The following is a 16,111-nucleotide window of genomic DNA, read 5'->3' on the forward strand; positions in this document are numbered from 1 at the left end:
CACTACCCACTGGTGTTGAGAAACTAACGCTTGAGTATTGTTAAATTTCAACTATATAAGTGTTAAAATTAACTCTATAACAGTGTTAAAATGGCAACACTTTAAAAAGTGTTACATTGACACTGCGTAGTGTGGACCCCATGGGACACTTTAAAAGTGTTGAAATTAACTCCAATAGTGTTAATTTGAGTCTGTCCATTTTGCTGTGTATGTCTCAAACAAGGCTTGATTAATCAAGGTTTAATCACAGGTTCATATACTTTTGCCGTAGTCCGTTCTTGGAAATTGTTTTGGTTGTAAGAATCAGATGTATTGGTTCGATGTTCATATTATCAATAAATGACACAAACTAGTGCTGACACGGTTGGGAAGAGTGAGGACGTCGTGATTGGCTGAGGGACCATCGAAGCCCCTCCCACTGAGCTCCATGTAAACAAACCCACACTGAGCATGCGTCGTCGGAATAATGGAGGACTGTCTTTTCCACCCGGACTGATGATGTCTGTACTTCTACTCTACTACCTGCTCTGAAAGAAAAAAAGAAAAAAACTTGCTTCAGCTTGTGTAAGTTCGTGTTTGGCACTTGCGAATTATTTTGTTCTTTGGAAACTGGGAGTAACTCTTAAGTTTGGGCGCAAGAAACTGACGGTCAGCAACAAGCCATGTTTGCTAGTTGATTTAGCCGAGAGCGGAGGCAGCTGTCAGATTCGAGTCCGCTACACACATAGCGGTTTTCCTATTTCCAGTCACATTATCCTGTTTGACAGGAGGACTTGCATTGTGTATACATGTTAGTTTATTGCGGTGTACTCCTGAATTTGTTAGCGATGTAGTTTTTGTTGGGCATACTTAATTCCTAAGACGCAGAAGCAGCCTGCAGTTAGCACGTTAGCTAGCGGCCAAACGTTAGCTAAATATTTTTCCGATGAACGTCTGTATGTGACAGACGTGGTATTCATCCAATCACAGCCTGAGCGTCGTCGTTAGTGAGGGTGCTGTCCAATAGCCGGGCCGAGCAGGCGGGCCCCCGTGTAGTTATCGTTTCGCTAGTAATGTCCGTAATGCAAGAGTTTACAATATGTTGCCTGTTGGCTCAAGTATACAGTGGTTTCTAGTTCCAAGTGGATGTGGTTGTTTTTTTAAGCAGGATAAACGTTATTTAAATTTCACAAATAAGTTTAAAGGGAACACTCCCATGACAGAAAACTTATAAGTAGGTTTAGCCGGTGCCGATGTCTACAGCTGTAGATTGCTTTGGCGACTGTGGCTGTATAACCTTTTAGCAGAATCCGGCTCTATGATGTCTGGTACTGCCTCTATAACGTGTGAATAACCCACAAATCTGACAGCATCTTTAGTTTAGTTGAGATAGTCTGTTATTGTCAAGTGATGATTCGGATTGGGCCACTGAAATCAGTGTGCCACAGACGGTCAGATACATTACCGACAATCATGTTATGTTTTCCACCAATCAGAGTTGGGAAAAAACAGCACCCAAGATGACTACGGACACACCGGCCCAGAGCGTGGGCTCCAGGATAATGACTTTCACCCCCACCAAGGAGGAGTTCAAGGACTTCAGCCGCTACATCGCCTATATGGAGTCACAAGGAGCCCACAAAGCTGGAATGTCTAAAGTGAGTTGCATTTCTTATATTTGGTCAGGCTATCATAATCCAAGTGGGTTGACTTATTATTTATCCGTAAACTTACCAGTGTTCCCCTACCATTATAAAACCCTTTTACAATTCTCCACTGCTCCCTGCGAGAGAGAGTTGCACCCCAATGACACGCAGACACGTGTGCGCACACATAGGTGAGCACGCTCCCACCAGTTCACTGGGCAGCGCATGAAAATGTAACCCCTTTCACACCAAGGTTGAGTTTGAGCACATATGACAAAAAGTTTATAGTTTCATTAAAATAACCTATAAATATTCATCACAAACCCCCCCACAGGAACCAAACATTGCACAAATTCGATACAGCTCACCCTTGATTCGTTTTATTTAAAAATAGAATGGCTTTAATGCTGGTTGCTCCTGTTCTTCCAAAGCAGTGGTGGAGAACAGCAGGAGTCAATGCCAGGAGTTGCGATTTGATTGATTCCCAAGCTTCTAAGTCACCAAATGGCCGTTTCGCTGACAGGCAATGCAGCACTTTGAAACAGAGCCTGGTGTGGTTCTCACTCCACATTACTAATAAATCAGTAGTTAATTCCAACTCAATATTTGAAGTGATTTTCCATTGCCGTCACACTTTATGTAAAACTCGTCACGGGTAACTCGTAACTCTCATCTCTACCACAACCGCATCATGAGACGCTGGTTTTCATGCTGCCTTTGTGTTTTCTTGCAGGTTATCCCACCGAAAGACTGGAAACCCAGACAGACTTATAATGATATTGATGACCTGGTGATCCCCGCTCCCATTCAGCAGGTGGTGACCGGCCAGTCGGGACTATTCACTCAGTACAACATCCAAAAGAAGCCCATGACTGTCCTCGAGTTCCGCAAAACCTCCAACATGGACAAGTCAGTTTGCACGGTCAAATAATGAGCATCAATGGCTGTAAGAATATGATTTGTGTGTTCCTTAAGTCTAACGAGCTCTTACTTTGAATCTATCTTTCTAGGTTCTGCAGTCCCAGATATGTGGATTTTGACGAGCTAGAGAGGAAGTTTTGGAAGAACCTGACCTTTAACCCGCCCCTTTATGGGGCCGATGTCAGCGGGACCCTATATGACCCGGTGAGTGATGACGGTTTGGAAACAGACTCTGTAGTCCCTCACTCACTGCGTCTCACAGCCCGGCTGAATCCTTTCTTTTTCTAGGATGTGACTGAATGGAACATCGGCCGCCTCAACACCATCCTGGACACGGTGGAGAACGAGAGCGGGATCAAGATCAAAGGAGTCAACACACCTTACCTGTACTTTGGGATGTGGAAGAGTGCCTTTGCGTGGCATACAGAGGACATGGATCTGTACAGCATCAACTACCTGCACTTTGGAGAGCCAAAGACCTGGTACAGTAGCTGACACACAACTCACACTGCTGCATCTGTTTTAAGAGCCTAAATGTCGAAATACACTCAACCTGACTAATAATCCTTATTCACAAATCACCACTGCAGATACAACGATGTGACTGTAAAGTGCCGGGTTACCTGTGGGTTCTCTGAGTGTACAATGAAGCGGATACACACGTTTGTTTGTTTGGGTACTCGTCTTTATTATTATGGACAACGTGGATGAAAAAGTCTCTTTCCGTCGGTTCTGTCTGTCCTTTCGCTTGGCATTTTCTACTCTGTCTTCTCTGGAACCCCGCCCAATGCCACTACTGCTTATTTATAGGGAAACTATTAACCCCACACGATGCAACTGAGGCATACGCCGCCGCCCGGCAATGTTCCCTGAACAACCCGAACCACGACCCGCCACCACGGTCATTAAATGTGTGATACTGGTAAAAGACAGTCCTGCTGTTCCTTTTTATTAAAAAGAGTTCAGTGGCTTTTAGAAACCTCGTGTTTGAATGCACAGTAATCTTACTGCGTAAAGAGGACACTTTGCTTTTGAGCACTTATGACACAAGATTTAGCACCATACATCGCTGTGAGATCTGTGAGATAATGTGGACACTGACAAACAAATCACCTTTACTATCTGTTTACAAAGAAGGGTTGAAAACACAAGGTATGCTAAACCGGTGTGTGTTTAAAGGGCCTGTTGCACGGTTGGAGACTATGGGAATTACTGTGACTAAGACCGAACATTATGTAAGTTTTCCCAACATGTATGAACACTATCAGTGGTATAACGGACTGCCGTTGATCCCAATTAATGTTCTCTGTAAAGCGGGGTATTGGGTGACGGTTATTTCACTGTGTTCCAATGTAATGTTTTGCAATATAAAGTAGATAGTGAATTCTGAGCTGCCTATTGTCTATGTTTGATCCAAGCAGCTTATGAAGCCTCTATAGAAATGCGTATGAAATGCCTCTTTAAAAAAATCGAGCACCACAAACAAGAAGATATATTAGTATGCTAGTCAATATCATATATGACACAGTTGTGCCTTTTTGTTCTGCAGGTACGTCGTCCCACCAGAGCATGGGAAACGACTGGAACGACTTGCCAAAGGTATGTGATTGTGATTTTGTTTAATTTTATTTTCTATATAGTGCCAGATGACAACAGGTCATTTAAGCTTACCTTTTCCTATATTAAATATTATAGATTTTCTTTCTTAAGTGTTTTTGTATGTTTGTTCACAGCTGCTATTTAACAGTGTGACTCAAAATGTATATGCAGATGGGGTGCACTGATATCTTGGATGGCTTCTTGTTTTTCCAGGCTTCTTTCCAGGGAATGCTCAAGGCTGTGAGGCCTTCCTGCGCCACAAGATGACTTTAATTTCACCCTCAATCCTGAAAAAATTTGGGATACCATTTGAGAAGGTGATCTTTCCTTTACTTTAGGCTGACTTCCTGACATTAAAAAAGTATTATAAAGTAGCGTCTATGGCTGTCAAAATTGCTCAAAAAGGACGTTCGAATATTCGCTTTAAAAAAAGACGTATATTCGAAAATCAGGTTGCGCATTAGGCGCGTAAATAACAGGACAAATTTATACAACGAGACATAACTACTTGTGTAGGTAATTTATTTAAGTTTAAACATATTTAAGAACATATTACCTACACAAAAAAAAGTAAATTAACCTTACCTAACCTACCCTCTCTCTCTCTCTCTCTCTCTCTCTCTCTCTCTCACTGCCACACCGTCGCGCTCTCTGCGCAAAGCGGTTTAAATGAACGACAACAATAAACAACTGCTGAGCGCTGATCAAGAGTTTTGTGCAAGTAATTTAATGTCGCGATTCTTGTCCCACATACGTCAGGCTTCATTCAGTGATTGAAACTGAAGGTTTTACAGTACCGACATTGAACACTCTGAGCGAGCTCTGCTGAAAAGCACAGAACTTTTCATTGGCATGAAACCGCAAATAATCAAAGCAATGCATGAAGCTGTTGTAGCCGATCTAGTCTATTTTATTCATGCAATATACAGTCTGTAGTCAGGCGCGCGCCCGCCCGCTAAGCAGACAGACAGTTTATTTTTATTTTTTACATTCAAATACTTATTTTCACTATTCGAATATAGAATATTAGTTGACAGCCCTTGTAGCGTTACGTGTCTGATTCTGTGTGTTTCCACTCAGGTCACTCAGGAGGCTGGGCAGTTTGTTGTGACGTTCCCATTCGCTTACCACGCTGGATTCAACCACGGCTTCAACTGTGCCGAGTCGACCAACTTTGCCACCCAGCGATGGATTGATTACGGCAAGCAGGCGACACTGGTACATAAACCAACCCCATTCCAGTGTAGTCGTCTTTTGACTAATCCCTTTAACCCACGCACAAGAACAAGAACATTTTGATCTTATTTGATCTTATTTTTCTTCCCCCCCAGTGAGCCAAACTCTTCTTAAAGGCTTTTTTTGCACCGTTCGCATCTTACGTGCTCCATTTGTTAATTTCTTCCCAGTGTTCCTGCCGTCAAGACATGGTGAAAATCTCCATGGACGTGTTTGTCCGCAAATTTCAGCCCGACCGCTACAAGCTGTGGAAGGCTGGGAAAGACAACGCTGCCATCGACCACTCCAAAGTCCCGCCGGAGGCTGCTGAGCTCCCGAGAGAGGAGAAGAGCGAACCTCCCAAAGAGGCTGAATCCAAGGAGCCCGCTACTCCTGCCCCAGAGGACAAAAGGTCTGGAGTCCCACTTTCCGCTATGTATGTCTATTGTGGGTGAAATAGAAAATAGATTTCAGCTAAATGAATTTTAGTTATTTTTTTCAATTACTCAGTTATTCGTACTGCAGTGTGACACTCTGATTCAGCCTTTAGTTCAGTAGGTTGGTGGAGGGAGTACCCAGATGTTTTACTTAAATAAGAGGAGCAATACTCCTACTGTAAAACTACTTTGTATTAAGTAAAAATCCTCCATTGAAACGCTTACTCAAGTAAAAGTCACTTAAAGTGATGAATACTCATTTTGTCTAAACCATCAACATTACATAGATCATAATTACTGATGCAATAGTGTATTCATCACTTTAATGTTGCAGCTGTTAAATTGGTGCTACGTTTCTTTACTTTGTGTGGTGCTGGGCTGCTGATTTTGTAATTCAAACAGCAATCCTCATTAATCAGTTGTGCCACATTTAGTATGCCAAATCTAAATCTAAGTATGTAAATGTGGTGGAGCAAAAATGTGAGTTTTGGTCTCAAATGTAGTGTAGAAGTCTCCAGCAAAGAGACCTGAAGATTGTGTGTTGGTACATGTGCTTCACGCAGCTTGGCTATCGCTGGGAACCGGAGTCATGTTGGGCTTGTTTTCACTAATGTCTCCTGTGCATCAGTCCAAAGCCTCAGACCGGAACAAAGCGACAGCTCCAAGCTACCGAAGCCTCCGGAGACATCGGAGTTGAGCTGCCTGTCAAGGAGAATGAGATAGAAGGGGTGGAGCCAAAGAAGGCAAGGCTGTCACGCAAGGACTCTCCGACCAAAGTCAAGCCAGACAAAGGTACAGTACAGTCGGTTAAGCTCCTACTTCCGCGTTGGGGGTTAAAGGGACGGCTTGGATATTTAGAAGTGGGGTGCATTGGGAATTTTACCACACACTCGACAGGAGAGGCAGCAAAGAGATATTGCACAATTAATGTATTGCTGTGGACATCGTTTAGACACCTAAAGAATTCAGTAGCATTATATTCAGAATATTTCAACTGAACAGAAGAGTGGAACTATATAAGATGAGATGTTTGCCTCACCTCCATAGCTTAATCCAACAAAAATCCATGATGAGGTTTTTTTGTGTTAAAATAAACCCTCTCTTGCAGGGAGACCTGAAGGGAAATTTGGCAAACTTGTCCCATGCGCGTGGCGTTGAGGATAGCACAGATAGGCTTTCCTTTCAGTTTGGTTCCCTGTCAGAAAGGGCTATCTGACATTAAGCCGTGACAATATTCCAAAGGCAGTTTACGAATAAACCGGTTTGATTTTTTTTTAAGGTGTCTAAAATACATCTACAGCAGTACATTGCCAAGCTGTACAGTTTTTCTTACACTGACTATGGATGAGTACCCAATACCACCCGGATACCCTTAGTTGTAGAAAACCAAAGAAAGAGGAGATTATTTCTGTGTACGTCATCGAAGGTCTTGACTCTTCAGACCTCACTCCCAGTTTTTCTTGAAGAAATCTGTTTTGTGCTTTTGTGTGTTATTTACAATTACCTATTTTTCAGAGTAATAATTCTCTCTTTAACTGGAGTCCTTTGAGGCCCTGCACATGCTCTGAAACACAAGTTGCTTTAGGTGCCTGCTATTTCATGTTTTTAATTATTGCTGGGGTTTTCTGTGTGTAAGTGCTGGCTCAGTAACCAGCGCAGTGCATTCTGTAAATGATAGAAAGCATTCTAAAGGGCCGCGACAATCTGCTTGCGTCCATCTTAACAGCAGCAATTCTCGTGATTTATTCTTTCAGACACAGTAAAAGTAAAGACTGAGCCCAGGAAGGACAAACATCTCAGGTCTCAGGCTAAATCTCCGTCCAAATCCAGCTCTAAGAAAACCTCCAGCAGACAAAGCGCATCAAAGAAAGAGAAGAACGGCGTGTTGGCTGCATGTCCTCCTGAGCCGGCAGTGAGCCGGCCGCTTGCTCCGTGCTCCGAGGAGGAAGAGGAGGAGGAAGAGGAGGAGGAGCAGCAGCAGCAGCAGCAGCGCACAAGCCCGGCGCACAAGCTGTTCCAGACAACAATGAGCCCCGCGGACGTCCTGCACGTTCATAGCTACGCTAAAGGAGACTACGGAGAAGGAGACGCTCTGCCCATGAAGGACGACACAAGTGACAAGAGTGACAAGAGTGACAAGAGTGACAAGAGTGACAAGAGTGACAAGAGTGACAAGAGTGACAAGAGTGACGACAGTGATGATGAGACGGAGAGAGACAGCAGACATGTTAGCAAAGCAGTGGGTGGAGACACACACACACACAAGTGCAGATCTTCCACTGTGGCAATCGTGGAGCCTGTAACAGAGGGTGTGTCTCTCCAGCAGGTAGCAGAAGAGTCTGCCGGAGAAGAAGACCTAAGTGATCTAGGACAGCTTCCAGGCCACCATCCGCTCATAAAGGACTGCCTGAGTGATGAAGGTCTGTGGAATCAACACAGCAACACCCTCACACTTAACATAGGATGAATAGTTATGAAAGGAAGAGTATCATCCGCTGGTTGTTATTTGATCTGAATTGGTGGTTACGTCAGTCTTGCTGTCTGTCATTTTGATGGGCAGGAAGAAAATCTAACTTCTTTTTCCCACCAGTGCATCCCTCTTTTATTCTATATTTTTCCTAATAACAGAGAGTTCGGTCAACAAAGCTTCTGATGTGAATGCGTATGCTAACTTTACTGTTTGCTTCTCTATCCCTCAGAGGCCCCGGAGGAGGCCCCCCCAGCAGAGGAGGGTGGTTTGGAAGGGGAGAGCTGGGCTAAACCTCTGGCTCACCTGTGGCAGAACAGACCTCCCAACCTGAAGAAAGAGAGAGTGTACAACCAGTGCATGGGATCCAAAGCTCCATATTGCTCCATCTGCACGCTGTTCCACACATACCAGCAGGTAGTCTGTGCCAGAGCAGGCCAGCCGCTACACTCTCCATGCCCTTTTTACCTTAACTGAGGGCCCAAACATTACCGTCCTGTAAACCCGTTGATTCATATTCAGATTAAGACGTTACTTGTTGCTCAGTGCGGTGTCTGTGTGGCTGCCTTCAGACTGAATGTGCGAGCAGCGTAGACAGTCCTGTCATGTTGGCCGGTGGGCGGATGCGGACCAAGCCTTTGATCCCGGAGATGTGCTTCACCACCACCACCGAGGAGGACTCTGAGTGTGATGAGCAGCCCGTCACACCGCACCTGGAGGAAGACGGAACCAGCCTCCTCATCAGCTGCTCTCAGTGCAGCATCCGGGTCCACACCAGTCAGTACACACACACACACACACACACGACAGTGTCTCGTATTCCACTGTATTCATACTCCACCAACATTTGACAGCAGACTGCAGGGTCTTAACCACTCAGCTAATGACGCGACAGTGATAGTCTGTGTTTCTTTGTATCCCAGGCTGTTACGGTGTGGATCCTGCCAGTGTGAGCAAGGAGTGGAAATGTGTGCGCTGCAAGGCCAACGCCATGAACGAGGTCAGTAACACCACCAGGCTGTGTCCTCATTTCTCCTCTGATGGCCCCACAAACATGGGGGTTATTTCTTCATTATCTTGTTCTTCACAAAATCTGTGTACCATGGAAGCTCATTCTGTGTTCGACATTACTGTTGTTGTGGTTTCTATTTGCTCATTCAGAAATTGACTTTCCCAAAAAACAAATTTAACTCACCCAACAACATTTATTATCAGTTATATAAAAAATAATAAAGTTGATTTAATGTCATGTGCTTTTTATATAAGGTAATCTTGAGTTTCATCAACATCTTAGAAGATGTTCCAACAAGATGCCCAACAAAACTGAAAAAAACATTTTTTTTTAATAAATCTGCCCTGTTTCAGCTCTTAAACTTTGCCGTTTTCTCTCTAATCCCATTCACACTACTGTTACTGGATTTACTATCCCAACATGGAATTTCACTTATGTATTGTTGAGCCTCCATTGTTTGCTGAGGCATGTGATGGTCCTCATTTTGTACTTTAAAACTCGATAAGTAGTGTTGTGTGTACTTTTGTCCTAACACCACTCGTCATGCACTCCTGGTGAGCCTTCCCACGTTGAAGGTTTTACATGAAGGTAGATGAGTGAAAAGGCCCTAATCACGGGCCTTCACCTCATTCTTTGTGTGATCACCTGACAAGTTTCGTGCATGTGACACTTGACTTCTTTCTTTACAATTCTAGTACAAAGGCACTGAACTAGTCCATGAATAAGAGTTATTCAATTCTACTGAATTTCTGTTGTATAGCTGAGAATCCGGGCGGTGGTGTGGTGGTTACCAGTGTTTTAAAGTACAACCAATTAAATGCATGCGATATGACTTTAAAGTTGAATTCCAATCCATCATTGTGAAGGTTGGTTTATAGCAGTCTACGGGCATCTATGCGTTACCCTCCTTGTCTTCTCAATTCTTCACCGTTTGCACTAATACAGCGAGTATTGACGCCTCCTGTGCTACTCCATGCAAAGCCTGCTAAGGGAAGCTCCTCCGCTTGAACTCAGTGGTTCACATGTACGGGTGGTTTGTTTGGACAGTCGATTGACAACATGATAATGTTCTACTTACAGAATTGCTGTTTGTGTTTGCTGAGGGGTGGCGCCTTGCAGAAAGCCAACAACAACAAGTAAGTTCTTCTTTCAATTGAATGAGATGGCGTGTCACTTGCTAACTGATTCATAAATCCTGACATTACTGCACACATTACAAACTAGTACTACACACCTGTGGGTAAAACACTCTAATGCACCCACTTTGTATGCATCCGTGCTGGCGAAAAGGTATAACCTTTTGGTTGTCAGTCAAAGGTCACGGGGGCTGTAACCTCACGTCTGTCCCGTTCTCGTGAACTTGATATCTCAAGAACTGGAGAGACTTTCTGAAAATACGGCATAAACCTCCACCTGGACTCTAGTTTCTCTCTTCTCTAGTTTAAAGTTACTGTGGCCTCACAAAAGATTTTCAGCTGTAATTCAAGAGTTGATATAAGACAATAGAGACAATAACGCAAGCTCTATTCAATGAGTGAGTATTGAGGGAAGGTAAATTAAAAAAATGTAATTGGTCTCACAGTAACATAAAATAGATATCAAAGATGAACGATGACCTATTAAACGTCCTAACACTAGCTCATCAAAACCTTCAATGTCAATTAAAATACAATAAAAAAAGAGGAAATTGCTTGTTAGTGTGCAATGTAAACTCATATTATTTAAAGTTTGAATCTGGGTTCTGTGAACACACCCTCGACACATCAAATATGATTAATGTTACTGATTCACACAACAGAGAATCCAGCAACACTAGATGTGCATGCACATTATGTCACATCCATGCTTGTAGCAGATGAACAGAATGGGCTTCTTACTCATCTAACCGGTTGCGTTTGTGTGTGTGTGTGTTGCAGGTGGGTACATGTGCTGTGTGCAGTGGCTGTGCTGGAGGCACGCTTTGTCAACATCACTGAAAGAAGTCCTGTGGACTTAAGTGGAATCCCTTTGCAGAGATTTAAACTGGTGAGTTCAACAGCGGTGTCACTTACTTTCTCCAATGGTAAATGGACTGTACTTGTATAGGGCTGGACTACATGACCTCATCCATGCACACACTGATGACAGGAGCTCCCATACACAGAGCCACCTGCCCATCAGTAACTAACATTCACACGCTGTAGTTGCAGTTACAGGAGCAATGTAGGATTAAGTGTCTTGCCCAAGGACACATCAACATGCAGGTTAGCCGAGCCTATGATCGAACCGCCACTGCTCTGATCGAAGGACGACCGTGCTCCCCACTCACCCACAGTCGCCCGTGATGATCTGAAACATTTATTTGTGACATATGCAACAAAAAGAAATGACGAATGGGGAATTTTTTTTTGTTTTTTTACTTGTTAGCCACACCACATCAACATCGCGTAACAGGGGTGTCTCATGTGGAGTAAATTGGCTGATCTCTGAGAGAAAATAGATGAAAGATTCCTGGTGTGTGTGTGTGTGTGTGTGTGCGTGTGTGTGTGTGTGTGTGTGTTTGTTCACTTTCCATCGAGTCATTTGCCCTCCTGAGCCCCTGTGTTTGACTGTGTCCATACAGAAGTGTTACTACTGCAAGAAGAGGATGAAGAAGGCGTCCGGCTGCTGCGTGCAGTGCTCCCACGGCCGCTGTCCCACCGCCTACCACCCCACCTGTGCCCAGGCCGCCGGAGTCCTCATGCAGCCCGACGAGTGGCCCTTTGTGGTGCACGTCACCTGCTGCCGACACAAGGGCCCCACTCAGATCGAGGTAAGGAGCTATCTGGGAATCCGTTGGCCCGTGTGAACCGTGGTCCGGGGCTGATGTGTTGGTGTGTTGTAACAATGGGATTTCTTCTCCGGCAGCGCAACAAAGCCGCCATGCACGAGCTGACTGTGGGTCAGAAGGTGATATGCAAGCACAAGAACGGCCGTTACTACCAGTGTGACGTGGTGCAGCTGTCCAAGGAGACCTTCTACGAGGTGAACTTCGACGACGGCTCCTTCAGCGACAATCTCTTCCCCGAAGACATAGTGGTGGGTTTCACTTCTCATTTAATCAAAAATGTACTTTGTATTTTGAAGTATTGCGTTGGAAGCTGTAAGGAAATGCCAAAATTCAATATACTTCAGATTTGTTTGGGGTGTTTTTCTCTACAGTATTTGTGTGTGTGTGTTTGGTTCTTTAGAGCAGAGACTGTGCTCAGCTGGGACCGCCACCCAAGGGTGATGTGGTCCAGGTGAGATGGACGGACAGCTTGGTGTACGGGGCCAAATTTGTGGCAGCGCATGCTATCCACATGTACCTGGTAAGTTTGTGTGTGACAGAGAGAAATTTGTGAATTTAATTTTTACATCCACTAATCGCTGCGCACAGGGAAGTTCCGTGGCGCATGGTGGGAAATGAAGGTGTTGTGTAGCGTACGCACACTCTAGTATACTAGTAGGCCAGTACACCGCTTCTTTGTCCCATCCTTGCTGTGTGGCATGCAGTACTCCACCACCTGCTCCATCATTTCTAGCGTTGCACCGCCATGTGTGACGTCCTGAGTGATTTTATTTAAGGGACTGCATGTTAATAGTTCTACCATCATCGTTTGGTGAGTGCAGGTGGAATTCGAGGATGGGTCGCAGCTAACAGCCAAGAGAGATGACGTCTACGCTCTGGACGAGGAACTTCCTAAGAGAGTCAAATCAAGACTGGTATGTGCAACCCATACGCCCCAGACTCTGTGATCCACCTGATATGCCGCTAATGAGCTGAAATCTAAAATGCCGATGAATGCGGACTTGTTTTTGTCTCTGCAGTCTAAAGCTTCAGACATGAGATTTGACGGCATCTTCGAAGGGAAGGAGATCATCAAGCAGTCAAAGAGGCAGAGAGTGATTAACTCGCGTTACAGGGGGGACTACATAGAGCCTGTGATCTACAGAGCCATCATGGAGTAGCTTCTACTCACACACACACACACACACACACACACACACACACACACACACACACACACACACACACACACACACACACACCAGCACTGACAGAATGAACGGCGCTCAATGTAACCTTAACGTAGCAGCTAGCCACTGAGAGTGTAGCTCCAGATGACTTTAGACTGTTTTTCCTTTTTTTTTGTCTCTCTCATTCATCCATCTTAAATCATTCAACAGGCATTTCTATCTTTGTTATTTGACAGCACTCAAAAAAATAGCAACAAAAAGCAGCGTCATTTTTTCCCATAAAGGATAAACGGTGTCCCGCCCTGGCATTACACAAAATTAGGAAGCAAAAAGTTTTTGAACATTTTGATTTTAATGTTAAATAAACTGCTCCTAGCTAAACCTTTCAATTACAAATAAAATAAAAATGATATATTTCTATATTTCTTTCCTGCTGCCATTAGTGGCTATCATACAGAGCTCGACAGGTATCCGCTTCAGACTAGTTTGGATTTATTTTGTTTTCACATGGCTGAATAAATACTTTCAAACTTCCCTATCCCTTTTCAAACATCCTTATTGCAATTATTCATTGATTCCTGATTTTTTACTAGGAAGAAAAAGAGACTAAAAGAATAATTCCTATTTTTTATTTTTTTTGACTGATTGATTATTTCCCTCTAAAGACCTCTCCGGTCTCAGGAGGCCACATTTGCCATGAAAACTGCACCACGTGATCATTTCAAATTGCTTAAAGTCCTTAAAACGAGATATTGAAAAAGCCTGTCTCCAAGATGGGCTTTCAATATTAAAGAATGACGCATGACCCTCAATGCGTAGAAATACCTGGCTAAATTAGCTTCACCCTCTTTTGCTGTATCTACTTCAATAAAATATAATAAGAGTAGACCGGACATTCCCATTTGAATCCACGCAGCGGGATGGTCGGGAGCAGCTGTCATTCGAACGACCAGTGGGGTAGTAACCTTATGAAGCATACTTCTAACTAACAGTTGCATCGTCAAAGCCATTTCTTTACATTTGATACAAGCAAACCACCAGGAGGCCACCATAGGAAAATAGTGCCTCATCCATAAATCCTTTTAATAATGAGATTATTCCCATCCGCCCTTCACGAAATAGTACCTGACCATTTCTTGAACAGCAAATAAACTGTATTTATGTGCAGAAATATGACAAAACTAAACGTATTTCTAGAGTGCTGTAAGTACCTAAGTGAACACCAATACCAAATGCATTCTTCTTTTGATGCCTTACTTAGAAATGTAAAAATATACAATTTTCTCAAAGTTTTTTTACAGCTGTGTGCTTGTGAAAATGAAGAAACACAAACACAGGATCAGAAAGAAAAGGTAAACATTTCAATTGCTTTAGAAACTATCCGATTAAAAAGGGCGCAGACACGTTTACAAATCTGACCAGATACTCACCGACAGCTCTTCTTTCAGTGATCGGTGCGAAGGGACACATTTTGGTTTGTACCCAAACAAGTAAATTCTGCACCAGTATTTGACAACTCTTTTGTTGATCGTCTGAGCACGGTTTCAATTCATGACCTCTATCACTGTAGTGTCATAGAATAATCCTTTTACTTGTTTCTCCGGATTTGCGACTCGACCATAAAACTGTGTTTTACAATATGAGTTGAGCTGATTCTAGGTTATACGGTGCAAAAATGAGTTTTCAGTATTGGACATACTGAGTTCCTCAGTGGGTTATGACATGGAAATGTTTTTTACTGAATAGTTCTGTTTTAAAATAATCTTTCACGACTTCACACACGTGCAAGTAGAAACATTTACCACACCATTTCGGTCAACATGATTGCGAAAAATAAATGCAAAACAATATGAATAATATAAAGTTGGAATATTTCTTTAAGTAGGAGCAATTTCAACAATGAACTGCATTCCTTTACCTTTTGATTTAGACAAAGTGGGTGGGGCTTGTTCTTACCTGCCCAGTTTTTAAGGTGCTTTTAGAAGGTCACCAATGCCGAGGTTGTTGATGTGTGTTTTATTTTCTCTACAGTACAGACACATTTTAAAGAACTCGTTCAGATTTATAACGCGCTTTGTCTACCCAACTGTTCCCTCGCTCTCTTACTGAAAGTTGTGCATTGCACTTTTATTTAAGTTGTTTTTGAGGACATTGGATTTTTTTTACTTGATGCCATTGTGTATTTGTAAAAAAAAAAAAAGAGAATGTTAACCGTAGGTTTGTTAAATGTCTTACGGATTGAGTGGCCCTCAAGCTCTTTGGCCTCGTTGCACTAGTTCCGGGACGTGGTGGGCTTGTGAGGTCATCGTCTGCCTGTGAACTCTGCACTCAGAGGAACGGACCTTTTCCACTTCAAGGACTCCATCAGTCCAGTGGAGAATGAATTTATTATATTCATAAAGTATTAAGAGAGTTGTACATGAGGAGGGGGATTTTCTATTCTATTTTACTGCGTCGTTTTGTAAAACATGTTCTATCTGTATCTTTCACATAAACCTATCAAGTGTGAATGTCATGTAGTCTATTTTAAGAGGATTCGTGTTGCCCCAGGAGATGTTTGTTATTGTTGGCTCCTCCTGAGAAGAATTAACTGAAGGAATTTGTAAAATGAATTTGTTTGTTTCAGTAAAGAAATGTTTTCTTCCAATGCTATTTTCCTGTCTCACTCTTTTGATTTTGCCACAATATTCCACAGAGTGACAGTTGTGAAGCTATTAGAATTTGGTGGTCATTGTGACCTACAAAACACGTCCTTGGCCCTGACAGAAGAATACATAGTCTGATTAGAATAAAGAACAATAGCCAAATGTCAAAACATTTCTGATTTTGTAAAACAAAAAAAAACAGACAATGGAAC

The 16,111-nt window shown here is 43.1% G+C and overlaps 1 protein-coding gene across 3 annotated transcripts; it reads left to right on the plus strand.

Moving 5' to 3' along the window:
• The first annotated feature begins 424 nt into the window (after positions 1-424).
• Positions 425-15,901, plus strand: kdm4aa (lysine (K)-specific demethylase 4A, genome duplicate a). 3 transcript variants are annotated; one of them, XM_040183503.2, is made up of 22 exons: positions 425-564; positions 1,476-1,637; positions 2,359-2,534; positions 2,636-2,750; positions 2,835-3,028; positions 4,096-4,145; positions 4,359-4,462; positions 5,226-5,363; positions 5,552-5,772; positions 6,426-6,589; positions 7,552-8,036; positions 8,121-8,217; positions 8,497-8,681; positions 8,837-9,041; positions 9,188-9,264; positions 10,357-10,412; positions 11,193-11,301; positions 11,879-12,067; positions 12,163-12,333; positions 12,486-12,605; positions 12,907-12,999; positions 13,105-15,901. In XM_040183503.2, the coding sequence occupies exons 2-22, from the start codon at positions 1,500-1,502 to the stop codon at positions 13,243-13,245; spliced, it is 3,228 nt and encodes a 1,075-aa protein (XP_040039437.2). In that variant the 5' UTR covers positions 425-564; positions 1,476-1,499; the 3' UTR covers positions 13,246-15,901. The 3 variants fall into 3 exon arrangements, with proteins under 3 accessions (XP_040039437.2, XP_040039438.2, XP_040039439.2); XM_040183504.2 differs by having other exon boundaries at positions 8,124-8,217; XM_040183505.2 differs by having other exon boundaries at positions 7,552-8,024.
• The last annotated feature ends 210 nt before the right edge of the window (positions 15,902-16,111 follow it).

This window comes from Gasterosteus aculeatus, chromosome 8 (assembly GCF_964276395.1).
Source record: "Gasterosteus aculeatus chromosome 8, fGasAcu3.hap1.1, whole genome shotgun sequence".
Lineage (NCBI taxonomy): Eukaryota > Metazoa > Chordata > Actinopteri > Perciformes > Gasterosteidae > Gasterosteus > Gasterosteus aculeatus.

Excerpts from the sequence above, each read along its gene's own strand:
- kdm4aa (XM_040183503.2), top strand. The coding sequence starts at position 1,500 with ATGACTACGGACACACCGGCCCAGAGCGTGGGCTCCAGGATAATGACT. Across the intron at positions 2,751-2,834 it reads GCGGGACCCTATATGACCCG|GATGTGACTGAATGGAACAT; the intron begins GTGAGTGATGAC and ends TTCTTTTTCTAG. Across the intron at positions 4,146-4,358 it reads ACTGGAACGACTTGCCAAAG|GCTTCTTTCCAGGGAATGCT; the intron begins GTATGTGATTGT and ends TTGTTTTTCCAG.